At 42.6% G+C, this 18,305-nt stretch overlaps 1 protein-coding gene across 16 annotated transcripts in view; it reads right to left on the bottom strand.

Annotated features, from left to right (window-relative positions):
• Positions 1-18,305, bottom strand: part of how (protein held out wings) — a 41,880-nt gene that overhangs the window by 19,471 nt on the left and 4,104 nt on the right. Inside the window, exon 1 of one of the 16 annotated variants that reach the window (XM_076370754.1) lies at positions 14,977-15,708. The exons of the other annotated variants lie outside the window; for them this stretch is intronic. Coding sequence (XP_076226869.1) covers positions 14,977-15,028 — 52 coding nt within the window. The 5' untranslated portion in view covers positions 15,029-15,708. Of the gene's footprint in view, positions 1-14,976; positions 15,709-18,305 lie in introns of those variants that run through there. 16 annotated transcript variants of the gene reach the window in all.

Genomic DNA, 18,305 nt, shown 5'->3' with positions numbered 1-18,305 from the left:
TAGAATTTCTATCAGTTCTATTTCATTTGTGATCATATTTATTTCTCATTGCTCTTGAACAATTTAATATTTAAAGCAGCTCCGTGATCGCAACGTGTCGATCGGTGATGATATCGGTAAGAATAAAATAATTCCAAAGGGGTGAAATCAACCCCTTTATCTTGATAGATATTGTATGCACGATATCGTGTATAATCAGGAATATTTGTTACAAAACAAATACAGTTATATAAATAAAATTTTTTGTTTAACAATGAAGAAACATAAGGGTTGATATCACCCTTCCAAAATGAGTTTCCTCGCAAAGTATCTGGCAAGGATCGCAACGGCAGGCGGAGTTCTCGCGGTTTAATTTAACAAAAGCTCCTCCTATTTTAAAACAGCAATAATATTTACGCAAAACTGATGCGTGCGCGAATAATAATGTTATGAAACGTATGTCCTTCAAACGCAGCTCTCACAGGAATCTACAGTACCGAAGCTTAGGGAGTGGAAGTGACTAGAACGACCTCTATTTCGTAATTTTAGTGTCGTGACCAACGTTGCCGACTCGGAACGAAACGAGTTCGCAGTCCCATTAGGCGGTACGAATGAAAATTGAACACCTCTTTGAAAAAGCATTTAAACGAAGAAACATTAATACATTATATCTTCCCAAGTTTCAAAACAGTTTACATTTGAAACCTCCCAAAAGATTTTCTATAATTCAGCTTCACCCACTTCTTGAAGCTTTCGAATAGGCGTGTCCTGAAAAAGTTGTTCCAGCAATTTGCCATTACGAAGACCCTCAATATTATCAAACACCCTTCGAGTTCCTAAGATTTCATAAATTCCTCAAAAGGTTTGCAAAAGAACGCAGTTTGTCCTAGGAAGCTTTAACAAAGGAAACAGCTTGATACAAACCTAAAAGACAAATCATTCAAATCGAACAAGTAAGATAATTCCAGAGGATCTATCGTGAAAAAAGAGTCAACGGCTGAACGAAGCGAATGTTGAAATATCCTATTGCATCGTCGACGGACACTAGAAAGCAAAATCGGCCAGCCCCTGATTAAACATTCCGCGGAGCGAGGAAAATGGCGGCAACGCGAAAACCGAGATGGTGAAGTGTGCTCGGCGTAGTCAAGTAGACTTCCGCCAGCCGAAGACGCCGGACTCTCGCGTTCATCTAACTTTCTAAGCGATCGCGATTTTACGTTGTTACATTATCCTACGCAGTCCAGCGATTCTCGTTCAACTTGTTCCGACGAACGTAAGTATCTGCATACAGTATATATCGCCGCTGCGGGGACATAACGTTCAATTAGATGAAACTTATGGTTGCCTAGAAAATCCGCTACGCCTCTACAGTGCAACACTTTCTCCGTTCGATGTGAAAAGATTATCATACATCTTCGGCACTATGAAACGCACGAAGAATTCCGCTGTACGCGCCGAAGGATTCGAGGAGTCATTCTTCAAGACCGTGTGAGAACCGAACAGAAAGTCTCTTGCTCGGTGTATTTGGATGGAATAGAGGATAGAAGGCTGAGGGGCTCGTCAAAGTGTACATACCAATGAATGGCGGATAGGTACGCGTGTACACGTGTGCGTAAATATGGAAATGCGAACGGAGACGGAAGACACAAAGTGTGCGCGAGCGGAAAGGACACAGAATCATATCCAGTTTTAGCAACATTGCTCATTACGGCTGACATCAGCTGCCTTGCATTCCCGGCTTCCTTGGTTGCTCCGCGCCGCGACTCTTTTGTTTCAGCCTCCAACGTTTCTTACCGCAAACCAGGATAGCATAGTGCCGTTGTACATTGTTTGGCAGCGTTCCGTTTACGAGATGGAACTGTTAAGCGAAAATCGAAGATAGGGGATTGACCCTCTGCACTAGAAAGTTTTCCACTGGAAGCATTCAACGCTCTCTAATGAGATGCAGATGATGCTTTTCGAAGCTAATTTAACGATAATTGATATGTAAATTAAAGGATAATATGAAACGTTAAACTCTGTCATCGCGATGTGTAGAGTCAAGGACCGACAGTCACGTCTGTTATGTCTTTAATCAGTTTTTTGAAGAGGATTTCTATAATGATTCGAGATTTACACTATAACCGAAGATATTACGCGTGGAAAGTAAACTGCGAATATCTCAGGTGAACGTAACGCGTCCCGAGGAGGAAATGTTTGCTTCGGAATTATAAATATTTGATACTCAAGGGGTTAGAACCGCTGCTTAAACGTTGACGCAACGTAGGTATGTACGACGTCGACAGCGATTGTCCGAAGTGGCAGAGATAGATTAAGGAAGTCCTTGTCGCGTCGCGTATAGTCGAGCTAATGAATTTACGATTTACAATTTAATGAATCATTTAATGCCCGAGTGATTCACATAGTTTTGAGAACCGCCGCTCACAGCTTGCGACGGTTTCTGAGGTCTGCAGTCATCGGCAAACGCGGAGCGCACGGTTTTCTTCCGACGAGCCAACGAAAAAACCGGATTACCCATTCCGATCGAGGGTCGTTCGATCGGTGGGATCGTTTTACGTATTTCCTATAAATGGAATCCGCGTTGCAGTCGTTTCAATCATTTCAACGAGACCCGTACGCTTCAATAGCGTATTCATGTCGAGTAAAAACCGCTGAAATGAAATGAAACGCCGCTAAAGGATCTACGGTGTAAAAAATGCTTCGCGTGTGTCGCAACGGAATACATAGATCTATCTAAGCATGGGCAATGATGCTGGATCGGGTGGTATAGGTGCAGCATTTATGACATCATCGCTGTCGTAATCACGAAGACTACAATCCGTGGCATAGATCACGTGCTGGAAGAAAGAGATTTCGCGCTTAGAAGGCGTGCGGACGGTTTACTTTATGAAACTTCTTCACAACAACAATGATTAAACATTTATTAACCCCTTGTCCTGTGATTTATTTCTTAACCGTGACCGATACAACTACTATGTTGCTCAGAACTGATTAGGAAAGGAAGACATTTTTATGCTTTTCTATGTTTACGTTTTACTTCAAAAGAAATCAGCAACACTTAAACTTGCCAATGAAATGAATTTAATTGCAATTTTCGTCGCGAGTCCGACGATACTGTAGGTCAAGGGGTTAACGAAATATCTCGACAAAATCTGATATACCATTGTTCTTAATTTCGAAACATCCGAATGATTTCGCAGCTTATTTACCACCGCAACTCGAGGTTGTAAAATTCTCGAATGCATAATTTCACATCGAAGAAGCATTTAAATCAATTTTTTGATCAACTTTCGTAGCCTTTGTCGAAGTGCCACCTTGGTGTTACGAAACGACTCGTCCAGCAAAATAACGATCGTTTATTGATTTACGAACACAATTAATTGAGAACGAATCCGTGAAGAAGATATTGCAAACACGAACGTTTCTCTTTCAAGGAACTTTCAGATTTGTTCAGTTCTGCGACTGACAATGAGGAAAGCCGGGGACGACCAGGCTAATTGTAAGAGGCTGTGCGTTACATTTTGCCGCGTTCCGTGTAACGAGCATAATAAGCGCAGGAACTGAAAGTGGTTTAGTGTCGCGGGTATGTAACAAGTATGTAAATCGTTGTACAGGAATAAACGCGTTGTTGTTCCGAGCTTCTGTTTAATCCAATACGGCATAAATTGACGTTACCGCTGGACGGCCACGCCTCTTAAGCAATTCAAAACTTATTTTCACGCAGTGAGTCAGATGGATATATTTATAAAGCGGTGCCCAAGAAATATAATACTAACGTTAAATTGTGTCTACCAAAATCTGTGTTGCGGTTACAACGATACGACAGTCGAAAATAGCGAGAAATTGGAACATCCGAGTCGGGGATTTTTCGAACGCGACTAGCCGCGGAATGTTCCCCGCGAGCGATACCCTAAACTCCGCTCGAAGCCAACTGAAAATTAATTGACGACTTCCTGAGGAATTCGTCAAACGATTGCAGAATTATTTTCCGTTAAGATTCAGAAGTGTACGACTGGTTTTTCACCATTTCCGTCCGAAGAATTCACTTGAACGGAGGAAACACGACGATCGTTGAAAAGCAATTAGTCTAACAATGCAGATAGCGATCGATGTCGTTCTCGTGTTGCCGTGGTTCATAAGTTTCGTTCGATTCCTGTTCCACGGGCAGAGACGCGCGCGCGCGTCACTGTTATTAGTTATTAGGTTTACCGTGTATCAACGGTTAATTTCACCTACATACTACGATGTTCCCGTTCGATCGCCGCGACCACGTAAAACCAGTTTTCAGCATACTTTCCAAAATATACAGTGAGTCAGAGAATTATTGGCACGGGCGCAAGCTCGATGAAGTTTGAAGTGAGGAGACGTTCAACTGAAATCATTCTAATATTTGTTTATTCCTCGTTAAGCGTAGCCCTGTTGGCGGCCGATTAAAAAACCGTGACATAACAGTGACGAAGAACCGAGGTAAATACGAAGGACCCTAGCCTCCACGTCGGTCGCCATTGCCGGCGGGCAAAGCTAACGGCAAAATCACTCGCAAGTGACACCGTCAGCGATAGGAGTGATTCAAGTGATGCTCACTGCCAAGAGACACTGTTGAAGAACATTCTTTGCTAATCTTTTTCCCTGGTGACGCATCAAAAACAGGACCCTCGTCCGAAATTAATCTTCGAAGTCCTCACAGCGAATTCCTCGGGAAACGAGATAACCTCAACGGAAAATTAACGGTAAAACTACCAAACGTATCCAACTGATTCATTCAGAAATTCTTTCACAGTTGTTGAAAAGACAAAAGCTTCTTTGGGAAATGACTAAAGACGCTGATTTAATAATATGCAAACTGAATCATAAGTCAACAGAAATCTCAATAGCTCTTAGAGTCGCTACAGGAAAATTAGAAAAGTCAATTTGCCTAAGTAGGTGTGACGTTGACAGGTGAATTATTATGATAAATTTTGGTTTGTACATTTACGAAAATGAAAATTCGAAAATGGAATCCGTTGGTTTATGAAATTAGTACCAGTTGTCTCCGTGCCATATAGACATGCACGAGACGACGACGTTCTTAGCGAAACCTCAGGGCCGCCATTTTGCATTTATGATCGCATAGCTCAGCTGTTCCGGCGAGCATTGTTATCTATTCTCTTTGGACGTGGCAAACGATTTGGTTTGTCTTTATTTGTCACCGTGCGGCGGCAGGATCGACGCAAAGCGAACTGCACGACTCAAATCTATTTAACGCAAACGATCGGCCTTGCGGAGACGCATCTTATGTTACGCGGCGCGCAGCGAGACTTGAAATGCTGCTAAGACAGCGTTGAAGGAACGAAACGTTTGATGGTGATTTCACCTCTTCAATTTGAATTATCACCGCTGAAAAGGTACACCGAGTGACACTGATACGTTGCTACGTAACCAGCTTTCTTTTTCTTTATAAACTCGCGGAATTCGTGGACATACACCTACATACGCCTACATGCACTGATATACAAGTTCAATTAGCAGATTTAAAGATAATCTGCACTTTGAATACAAAATAAATATTTCATATCTAATTACTTATGACTAGAATCACACCAAGTCCTATATATTTGAAAAGCATCCGCTTGCAGACAATCCCAAGAACAGAATTTCTCAATAAAAATATTGATCAAATGAAGATTACTAACAGATTCACTGTTTTCCAATGACAATATACAATATTACTCAGGTCGATCGATAGATGATCATTTCAAAGAGATCTCCAAAGTCTCTGTTACCTCCACCGAAAAATTATTGCTCCGAGGGTTTCAGAAAGCACGCTTGTACCCACAGCCAGGTCAGCTAGCGGTAGCAGTCCCCTAACTCGAAGGTAGCAACGGGACCCGAAAAATGCGTGTACCTCGTTCAGCCGAGTCACCCGAGTCCTTTGTTGCGTTAGGGGGTGTCCAGCTAAAACGCTGGAAACGCGATATCGCAGCGGGGGTTGAAGAAAGAGGGAAGACCGATGGGAAAGAAGCGGCTCGGGGCAGAAACGTTCGAAGACAAACGCGTCGCGGGGCTAGCAAACGAGAAGAGGCTGTTTATGACGTCACTCAAAGCCGGGAAAGTGACCCTGACCAGCCGACACTTTTGGCACTCGTCGTCAATATAGAAGGCGCGTCCCTCGATTCGGTGGAAATCTAGATACACTTTGAAGCAACTCGGTAGCCAACGCTGCCGAATCAACGCTAACGACCAAGCAGCCGCAAAGATATCGCACCCCCTCCATTCTACCCCGTCAATCCCTTTTTTCCATGATTTTCGCAGTTTTTTTTTAGCCGAAACTCGCACGAACCTCATCTTTCGCAACCGAAACAAGATTAATAACCTCAGGGTCAGGTTCAATAACAGTAAACACAGTCTTTCAGTTTTGTTTCGTACTTTTATTTCATTTCTCGCCAAGCTCTCTACCTTTATACTTCTTACATATTTTCTGTTTCGTGTGATTGTTCGAAGTGTTCGAGGTGTACTTTCGTCTGCAAGGTATCGTTTCTCGTGGGATTTAACTAGCTCTTACGATTACGTTGGGTTTGATTAGCGATGCTTCTGACGGAGGCAGATGCTTGGACGTTTCGAGGAGTTGATCGAGTGGAAATTGTGGGAAGCGAGGAACGGCTCTACGAGGACAAGGCACGCATTGTGCGCGGGTTCTCACCGTACCATTGGTCAAATGTCCTTCGACCGACTTCGCAATCACCTGAGGCCCACGCGAGCCCCCGAGGGATCAATTGTAACGTTCGATTCGAGACAAACTAGTGAATCAGAGAATCAGACATCTATTAGAAAAGCGAAGGTTCTGAGAAATACTCTCTCTCGACCATCGATATTCCCTCGAACTCCCATCGCGTCTCGCTCAACCCTCCTCCGAGTCTCCCTTTGAAAGGAAAGGGTGTGAAACTGAAGTGAGAAGGATCCGAATGTTGTATTAGGACATGCAACTGGTTTAAACAACATATCCTTACACGTTAAGTTACAAGGAAGCACGAACTTAGAGCAAGTACCCGCAATTTTATCCATTTAACTACATCAATCCAATATTACAATTACATCTCCGATCTATCCTTAGGTAGCTCTGATATCATCTCATCCTAGGGTCACGTCAAAGGCGACTTTAGTGTGCAAAATGTTAAAGAAGAAGTTCTTCACAAGCAACTCTTATACTTCATCGATTATTTCTTCCGTCTATCAGTGTAAAATCGTAGTGTTAACTGGCTCTAACCCTTTCAAGGCAGATTCCTCTGAATAAAGCACGCAACGGTTAGTCCCGAAATAGGGTATTAGTCCTTCAAGATAGAATGATTAAAGTCTACGTGCCAACAGGTCTCGGTACCATTATAAAAACAAGGGAAACGTGAAACTTGGCGCGGAGCGATCCAAAAATTGTCGGAAAAAAAATTGACTTTCGGGATCCTTCCCAACGATATATGGTATCGTTTCCTGGGATGTGGCCCGGCTCGAATCGCGAGAGGCTCGCGGCAGAACCTTGATACTCGCCGGTCGAACTTGGTCAGTTGCATTCCGTGAAGGAACGGTAGGCACAGTTACTTAACAACGAGAATAAACAAAGTGAGAGATGACAGTGGCCGAGGGGGAAGGGGAAGCACAGATTTCAGTCTCAAAGCAACCACCGCGACGCAACGGAAGCCGTGACGGAGTGGGGCTCCTCGGAGCACGATTGGCTGGCTCGATAGCTGCTCCGTGCATCTCTTCGGTGCACCGATGCGTTTTCAACCCTGTTCCCCTGCGACGATCGCCGTGCGACGCTCTTCACGTTCACTTTGGAAAATCAAGCGACGACTTTCCTAAGTAGCCTCATCAGTCATTGTGACCGCGTAACTATGTTGAGAAGCAACGATTACATACAGGGTGGGACGATAATTTTGAAATGTTTCATCATTAAAATAGCTCCGTTATTTCTTATGATTTTATATTATGCAATTTGTTCTTGAAAATTGTATAGCATTGAGGTTGAATGTTTTCTAATATTTATTGATAAATGAAAATCAGAAGATTTGTTCCCTTTTGGTCGAAGAATTTAGAGGATTTCAAATTTAATTTAACTCCTTAAGTACAGTAGCGAGGAATGTTACTGTTGCTATTAATATTAGGAAGATATTATCCAGTTTTTCAGAAGCTTTTGGTAAATCGTTATCGGACTGTACGATCGAACGCAATGCTCTTTCGAGTGCCAGAATAACGATACTCCAACTGATAATGTCTGAGTGGTCTTTCGAGTGCAATGCTTAATCAACTCGAAAGATAATTAGACGATCCGCCGATCGTCTCGCGAATTATCGTAGAAATTCGAGGCGGCAACGCCGGGGGAACGCAAAAATCGTCCGCGGCGGGAGCAAACGAGTTTCCAACGGTATCTTTTAAAGTTGCAATCGTGAAAGTCGTACGATACCCGTGCCGGCCGTAAGTTAAAGTAAATTCGATCAAGTCGAGCCGGGTTAGAGAGTGTGTACGAGGGTACTGTATAATGAGCGTAGCGGCCGGGGCACACACAGAGTGTGTGCGAGTGCACGGCCAAGTCAAGGCAAACAGAAAGAATGATAAAGAGAAGAAGAGTGCCGCTTGGAAACGGAGATGGTGGAGAATTCCTTTCACCCTACTTACTTTTCGAAGCCTGAAGCGCGAGCCTCAAAACCGAGCGAGGAGAGGGACGCGAGAGTGAGAGAGACAGCGAGAAAGGGAGAGGGAAAGGAGGGATGGAGAGGGCCTGGAGGATCGAAAGTCGGAGGTAAAGGGAAAGGGGGTTAAAAAAATGCCGAGGAACAAAAGAGGATGAAAATGGTGTAGGGGAGAAAGAGGGAAGAACACGAGTCGGAATGAGGAACAATTAATCCTGGGAAGGGCTTGAGTAACTTTTCGTTATTTTGAGAAATGGCTTTTGGATCTACCGAGTTCATAATGATTTTTCAAATTGTTCCAAAAATCTGTGTGCTCTATTGTGTCAAAAATCCAAAAATACTTATAACTTTAGTATTTTTGGATTTTTTACTGAGCTCATAATGATCTTTTATCGCTGTAATAATTCTTTGATGCCAATTTTGAAGACACGGAAGATTATAAATTATTCGTTGGTAGTATTCTAGTCGAAGGCTAGACGTTTTTAGACGATCATTCAATTCAACCGATTTGTATTGCTTTTTATAGAAATTACAAGAGATTCATCGAGATTTCGATCGACTGATATTTATGCTTAGTTTCTCAGAGAAATCTCAAGCTACCCGTATCTTCCCAAGATCAACCCCCCAAAAGCTGAACTCCTCGGTGGAGAAAGGTATCTCTCATCCTCCGAGCGTATTTATTCGAAATACAACTTCCTGCGGACGGTTATTCACGAAACAGGCCACGTTTTTCGGTAGTCTCGCTCGTCGGCCGAGCAGCACCAGTATCTACACGTGTGCGCCAGAGTCCCTCTCGGGGAGATTAGAGAACACGCGCAATGGTCGACGCGGGGGCGTAGGATTTAAATCGGATCCAGGGAAAGTGGAGACGAATTCGTATCGATGAAAAACGGAGCCGAGGGGATGCTAGTAAAACGCGAGAAGTCGCGTCGGAGAGGCGAACAAGTGGAGGAGAGAGGTAGATACCTACGAGCGGGCAAAACAGCCTACGTGGGGGAAAAGAGAGGAACGTGAAAGAAAGTGAGAGAGACAGGGACAGAGTGAAAGAAGACAGAGAGAGAAGAGAGAGAGAGAAAGAGAGATAGAGGTCGAAAGAGAGAGAAACAGAGAGAGAGCGGGAGAGAATGACGAGAATGGAACGAAGCTGAAGTGGCACGAGCCCGCCCGTTGGTGGATGCCGTGCGGCATGGAGCGAACTGCAGGTCAATCCGGTCATCGGCCCCTATAAGCTTCCAAGGGCCACCAGAAGAAGTTCCGTAACACTTTTCCCTTACCTCAAAATTTCGATTTTTCAACGATTTTGTTTGCCACGTAAACAAACTCAGTGGTACCGTACTACAATGCTACAATTTTTTCGTGTTCGAATTTTCTTAGCGAAAATTATAAGAAACGTCTTTCTTATACTTAGCTCGCTAGGTTCTTGGTATGGACTTTGAAGAATTATTGAAAGATCGAGCGTATTTTTATAAAGATTTTTATAAAGATTGATTCAAGTTCTTTCTCCTTGTACTTCGTTAACTTTGATAACTTGGATTTTTCATGTGCGAATATCGAAATTGGCGTACGGAGCAATGAAATTGAAACTTGAATTGTTTAGGAGCATAAGGGAAGTTTGTTTAATTTCGACGAATAGAGCAACGGTTTTCTCGAAGCTGCTTGATGTTCTTTAAAAGGCTAGTTCAATGCTCGTCCGAATAAACATTCCTCCGCAACACGTTTCAAAGGACTATCACCTGAAACCGTTGAACAACCGTGAACCGCGCCTCTCCCATAATTTCAAATTCCCGATCTCACGGAGCATCGCTCCACATCGAGCGGACGCGAAGGAGCGCATGAATATGCAGAGGAAAAACCCACAGTGGGAACCATAAAATGTGTGTAAGCCGGGCGTGCGGTTGGATTTAATTAATATGGATCTTCATTCATTTTGAAATGGCCACGACTATGACTAATGTCCATATACGAGCGTTGAACATTAACAGTTAGCCGAGGAATCTATATATGGCAGCCTTGCAGGATACCTTGCTCGTATGTGTCGGTATGTGCCTATATGTGTTTGTACGTGCTTGTAGGCACGTGTGTGCGTGCGTGTGGCGCGTGTGTGTGCGCTGGGGGGTATTACGGAGCGGCTCTTCGCGGCGCGCGGCGACGTAGACGAAAACCATACAGTGTCGACCACGGCGAAGAGAGACCGCGAAAGTGGGGATGCGTAAGGCATTTCCTTATTTAGAAACAGAGAAACGTCTTTGCTAGTGCAGCGACTACCATGGAACACGCCGAAGAATTCGACAGGATAACACGTCCTACGCGCGCGATCACTGGGTGGATTCGAGGGAAGAAAGGGGAAAAACTGGGGATCGGTGAACATCGTACCATTGTTCCTGGTTAAAAATTCTATCGTGTTTCGTTTTGTATACAGATTTAATTTCGCTACGAACGATGGAGCATTTTGTTTAAGACCTTTGGTGCGAAGGGTTAATCCACTCGAAAGACTGTTTTGATACATGTTTGGTAGATATTTTTAGAAATTGGTGAGACGATATATATAGATTTAAGGAACGAAGATATTTTATTTCAGTATTTCTGTTATAGCGATGCACTGTACGAAGATTAATATTATATATGAGACTACAGAATTTTACTATAAGAGTAAATAATAATGTAAGAAGGGTTAATACTCGATTTCTGTAAGGATTGCAGACTGTTGTGGTATTCGTGATATAAAATCGAATCACCGTTAGGTTTTGAAACAGTACCGCTTCTCTGGCAAATTAATGAATGCAAGGTGTGTGTAACGTATTACGGACGCTATGGCGTGTGATTAATACTAGTATTTAGCAACAATAATTCACAAATTGCGTGGGTAACGATACTAAATTGAATTGAAGCGATTTAACGAATTAACATGCCCCTATGCTGATAGGTGAAGTACTCAATTTCCTGCTCGCATGATCCGATTTTCGAATCTCTCGAAGTTTTCCTAATATTCCTCCGACTCTTGAATCTTTCTAAATTTTCCGTTCTAAGCGTTCTAATATCCAAGAAGCCAACAATGAATTCTCGGTACACCTATACCCAAGCCTAATCGTCGCTCTCTCCATAAGACCTTATTAGACTGACAACTGCTTTCCTCCGTTTAACGAACTGACTTACTGCCGACTGTCTTGAAATAAAACCTACGATCAATCCGTTCCTTATGGCGCGTAAGGGTCGTTCAACGAACGATTCCGATAATTACGCTACGTGTTACAAGCCGAACGATAAAAAGGCACGTTGCAAAATATCGCTGACCGGGAATCGGATATGCTTACACGGTATCGCGTCGGTGCGATTTAAAACGGCCATTTCCTGGATAACTGTCCTAGAGCGACGAACTATTCAACACACAGCCGCACCGAGGAACCGGCAGGCATGTATTATTTGCTTGGCCCCGTGTAAAGTAAACAGAATTCCACTAATTCTTGCCGTTTACGCCTGGTAATGTAAGTCGGTTACAGGCCGGCGCAAGAATCACTGGAACACCGTGTATATATGTGTGCGTGCGCGCGGGTACTGTATGTAAACTGCACGCACACGGTGTCGGTCTGATCGCTAACGGCTATGTGTAACCAACCCAGTCAAGTAAAAGGTAGAGAAGCGAAGAGGCATGAAGAGGAAAGAAGGAATGCGGCCGCTACCCGCCTTTGTCGTCACTGGCTGTCGCTATTGCCTGCCTGCCTGCCTGGCCTGCCTTGCCTGCCTGCCTGCCTGCCTGCCTGCTCGCCGCCTTGCTACTTAAAGGCGGCCCCACCGAACGCAGTCATAGAAACGATAACCAGGAGGAAACGAAAGGAAATGAAAGGAAAGGAGAGACGATCAGCCTGTAACTCCTTCGTCCCGGTGATTATTCGATGGATATTAAACTCAGCCAGGTGACGGTGTTATTGCTTCGTGGGCATACGTCTTCGGCACAATGTACGAACATGGCGATCCTCTAAAATGCTTCCTCGGTGGACCTGGGAATTTTTGGGTGGATGGGTGAATGGATTTTTGTGGGGTAATTGAGAATCTGTATGTCGAAGCTAGTGAGAAGTACTCTTTGTGAATTTGTTTTCTGAAGCTGGTAGATAGGTCAAAATGACTCATTTCTGATTTCTGCTTTTACAGTTGGAAAGATAGGAATGATTCTCATGGGAATTGATAAATGATTTAGTAACATGGAAATAGAGATACGAGTCAATTGAAAACTTAACGATTCTGTAAGGGAAGTTATAATTTGCTTGATGGTTGCTATATTAGAGTTTTTAGTTGATTGTAGAGTGTTATAGTGAATGAGAAGGAATTTGGAGATAGTCTACGTAATATTATCCAAATTACTGTAATTAATATTGTGAATTTGGTTTTCATTTTATTGTGTTGTTTCTGGGTTTCGAGTGTTTTGTGGGATTATAGTTCAATCCCTTGAATGTTTCAGAGTATTTTTGCTCTAGCCCCTGCAAGATCGCAGTTGAAGACACGATGTTAATAGGAAGCGCAGCTTGCGCATATTAGCCCAACTCACATTGAAATAGATTCATGACCTAGAGATATCAGCTGTTCGATAAACAGGTATGCGTGTTCCTGTGAACTGCCCTAAGATTCTTATAGATAGTGCACCTGCGACTGTCGGGAACAGCTGACTAGTGTTAAGCCACTTGGATTATGCACTTCTAGCGGCGCTTTAGCTACTCCCGTTTCCCCGAACGATTCGCCGTTGCATCCCGGGTACACTACCAGCCGAAAATTCGGAGTAGAGGTCCGTTTGCTAGGTCAACAGCTTAAGTAACCAGAAATGATCGCACCAATTCGAAACCTGGGTTTTAGAAATGAAACAAACACTAATACCTCTGCGGACTTTCTAAATTTGAAACGGTACACTTTATAACGGCTACCGTAACCGGGGAAATACAGAATATTTTTCGTAGGAAATTGCAAAACGCGTAACGCACGAGGCTATTATTAACTGCCGCACTAACATTCGATAATTGCCACGCCAATAATCCTAACTGCACGCCCCTCAAGGTCTGAACTTTAAACGAAATCAAGTGAAAAGCATTTTTTACGAGCACTGCAAATTCTCGCACCTGCGGGAACAGTTATATAATTATTCGCGACGAGCAAGTGCGTTCAGTTGACGCTTCGTTGCGGAATTGGAGGTCGGATGCGTTCGTCGGAAGAGAAGTATCGCAGCAGCGTTTAACGAGTGTACAGAAAAATACGTACTATCGCGTGATCAGCGCGAAAGGTCCGAAGAAATGGAAAAATGGAAGTTTCCTATCGGCGAATGGCATTCCTGCGGCCATATTTTCTTACACTCGACCGTTGATCTCTGCTCGGCCGTGACTGACGGCTCTTCGGTCCGAGGATGCCGTGAAAATGGTAGGGATATACCGATTTATAAACACCAGGAAGGAAACGTCTGTATGAACAGGCTCTACTGTACGGTAGTTCTCCGGTTGCTTTGAATTCCCTGACCCTGTTCGGTGTTACAACAGATAATCCTCCCTGTGTTTGTCCTGGCGGAGCAACCCTTCGTCCTCGCGGGGACGACTGGTCCCCTCCAGTACAAACAGGTGCATATGAATGACGAACTTTCAATGGCACAAGGAAGATACTCGTAACGTAACATTATCTGATGAATTTAAACGTCTGCGGATTTCATTACTGATTTCTTTAATAAATTTAGAAATCTGTAGATTCAATATTGATTTGTTCAGCTAACTTAGAAGCCTATAAATGCGATACCAATCAGTTAATACAAAAGATACCGAAGTTTCAGTGTACAAGTGGAAAAAAGTAACTTTTATGAATTTCCCCCGTTCGCGAAATACTTCAAAGTTTCAAGTATGTGTACGTTTCGTAAGAACACATTATCATTGCTCGCATCTACAATTTCGCGGTATCTCGTAACACATCTACTCAAACATTCCAGGCAAAAAGATCCGTGGCACAGATCAGAAGCAGATGGAGTCGTTGATAACGATCATTTTTATTACCACTGTACTATGCTCGGCGAAGGAAAATTTCTTATCTGAGGACAAAATTTATTCGTTGCAATTGATGCTCGAAATATATCCGCATGAATGAGTCTCGAAGTTCGATCTTTCAGATACTCGATGAATGAAACTCGAATGAATGAAAACCTCCTAGAGATCCCGGGTTGATAGTACTTTCATTTTCGAAGCTGCTTTTAAGTGTTTCTTGACAAATGTCTCCGATGTCCGATCGATTGTTTCCAGACAAGTGTCTTCGATATCTGATTAATCGTTTCATCCCTTCCACCCCTTCGATTCACGAGGACAATGACTAACTAGAAACCTACCGGGAGGAATGGAAATATCGGTCCCCTTTTTGCTGCGGTGCTCGATTCGCATCTTACCCACGGCGGATCGTCACCGATCGCACGGGCTGGATCTTACAAAAACTTGTAAGCATGCCAGGTCAAGTACGAGAAAGAATTACACCGTTGGGGGACGATTACCAACTAGCTACGCACAAACGAACACGCGAAAAGCGGCACATACACAATCCGCCGGACCTCTTTTCTAGAATGTCCGGCACGCAACACGTCGGACCAAGTGATCCCTCAAGCAATACGTATCCGTGAAAACAAACAAACATGGCATTACGTATTGGTACGAGTTGTTGTTCCATTGACTACTATTAATGAAACGTACCGTAAGGATGCAATGCATTCAAGTGTTACACGGAAGAATTCGGATTAAGACTTGAATGAATATCAAGTCCCTTGTCTTACTTTACTGTTAACAGTTAGAAAAAATAGTTTCTATATTCCTCGTAGCTATGTTTACCCCAAAAATTGAACATTAATATTGGAAGAAGATTAGCTTGTTTCGACGTTAGGAAATTAATTGTCAACTAGCTACAAAAGGGAGTTTCTGTTTCTTGTACATACACTTTTATTCTAAAGGTTAAACGTTAATATTCGAAAAATAATCAGTTCTATGTAGAAGAATCTAATATTTGTTTATTCAATTTAAATTCGGAATTTCGATTTCTCACCAAACGTTCCATTCGACTGCAAGACAAGGGACCGAGTGATTCAACGAATCATCTATTACTCTTAATTCGACGGGTTATACCCGCTGATTTCGCGAGTCAGCCAAGAGTCGTTAGTTTGTTTCGCGTTCGAACGCGCATAATTTTATTCGTTTCCATTCGGCGATTGGCCGATTAGGCGCAACGACCCAGTAGCAGAAGAAAACTAGACCTCATGTCTGTCCAAGTTTTCGCTAGACAGTTTCGAAAGGACGTGCTTGACAACGAGTTCTATTCACGCCACTAGGTCACTGAGAAAACTTGCTACGTCGTGTTCAAAATAGATCTCCCGTACACAATCGCAATACGTTCGAACTATCATGAACGATGCACCGCGATTAATAATCCACGTCTACGTACGTTAAACCTTTTGCATCGTCAAATTTCTATCGCAAGTACAACATATCCTTTTTTCTATCGAAACTCGTTAATTCAACGACTAAGAAAGCTGAATCAATCGGACTCGGTCGTTAAAAATTTCTTGTTTATTTACATCCCTTTAGATATACCGCTAACGTCCACAATACTGCTGAAAATTTATATTTCACGAGTAACCCACGAAAAGGCATTCAAGGATATCAAACTGCAAAGGAATCGTTAACCTCGATGCAAAAACTCGATTACGGAACACGATTGGCGCGTTTTGAAACAGAAACCGATAAACCTTGCGCAGTGTTTAAAGGGTAAATGTTTCAAGTCTAAATGTTTCCATTCCGCGAAAACGCACGGACGACGGAAATCCCGAATCTTTTCCCACTGAAAAGTTTCACGAGAAAATCTGTTATAACAGTTTTCTTAATCAACGTTCGATCGTGATGTTCACCATTATTTTATAACTCGTATCTTTCTTGATATCATAAGATCCGCGTAACAACATTGTTGTTTTTCTTTCTAGAAATGATCTAACCATTGGTAATATGAATTAATGCGGATGAGTCATTGGATACGGTAACATTATATCACAGCCAAAAATATATTTCTTACATACTGAACATTTTATCGGTGGAATGCGTTTCACGATTCCGGCGAAATTTCTCCATCGACGAAACAACATTTTGTTTATAGAACGCGGCTGTAATCGACGCTGAAACGAGATACCTGTAACCGGACTTTTGTTATTAAATAATAACGAAATATCATGTATTCAGGTGGCGGAGAAAAGGTAAAATAAAATTCTTTACATCAACAGGACTATGTCCACAGGAATGCGAGAGGTCCGAGAGCTTTCGTAAAACCGGTTCTGCTCGTAAACGTCATTTGACACATTTCTTGTGAAACACTATAAACCACACCGGTGTACGTACATTGTGAATAACAAATGAAAAACGAAAATTTAAATAAAATCACCGCGAGCACACGCTTTCACCTGGTTTCCAAAAAATACGGTTACAATCTAAATGCGCATTATTGTTGTTGCACAATGCGGCTTTTTTATCTTTTGCGTGGTAAACGACGCGATCTGCTTTATCTACGGTCTCCGAATGTAAACAAGAGCTACTAATTGTGATAAACAAGCTGAGAATGAAGCAGCTTCGTTAAACGGTCTCGCGAAGGCTAGAGTAGAGTGTGTATTAAAAAAAAATAATTCGCCGTTGATGAATACGAGTATTTTTCTTCAACGTTAATTAATGATTTAAAGAAATTGGAAAATGAGAAAGATTCAAGAATTAGTGAGAAAGAAATATTGTACGGCGTTGATGCTTTTAGGTTATAATAGCTTCATTAGGAATCGAATATTACGATTATTTGAAATTATTACGAGATAATCAAATTCAAGCCGAACAATGGATTCTTGTCACAAAAATTTTCCACGCGAACGTTTCGTTAATCGGGAAGCACATGAATTGATGCAACGCCAACAGATGAACGCGCGTCACGACAATAATAACAAAATTTAAGCAAATTTAACCCTCTATGGGCCGAATTTTTTTTCGCTATTATAACGAAATTTACGCGGTATGAAATTAATAAATATCAACATACTAACGCAAATTAAGTATTCAATAGTTTCATTGACGAATATATTTTGTAACTTTCAAGTTACAATCACGTCGAACGTAACCTGTGCACAGAAGTTCAAGTTGATTAATTATTTAATACCATTCATCATTTTGCGATAAAAAATTAAATCAATTTAACCCAGTATATTGATGCGTGACTTCAAAGTTACGCGAGCCTATAGAGGGTTAATGCTCGCGGCTGGCTTTCTATAAATTTCGAAAAATATCAATAAATCTTATCTACCTGAGGACACGCGAACACGTGCGCGCGTAACAATGCAAAATTCTTTATTTACAAGCGAGTCGCCTTGCGTTTGCACAAATCCAACGACGACAGACGCCAACCAAAATGGTTCCCGCGATTGCTCGCGTCGTGCACGCGCAAGAATACAAAAGCGGAATGAACGTGAATAAGAGAAACGTCAGGGAAAAAACAAGCAAAATAATAAAGCACACGCGCGCGCGCGCGCGAGCGTAAGCGCGAGCGCGAGGGCGTGTACGTGTGCACGGGGCACCAGCGTTTAATTTTTCTCGGTCACTGTTCTTTAAACACTCGGTTCGTTTCGGTTTCACTGACAATCGCCTCCCCCCA

The sequence above is a fragment of the Nomia melanderi genome, chromosome 9, assembly GCF_051020985.1.
Source record: "Nomia melanderi isolate GNS246 chromosome 9, iyNomMela1, whole genome shotgun sequence".
NCBI lineage: Eukaryota > Metazoa > Arthropoda > Insecta > Hymenoptera > Halictidae > Nomia > Nomia melanderi.
The sequence above is the reverse complement of the archived record's forward strand: the minus strand, read 5'-3'. Positions and strand labels throughout refer to the sequence as shown.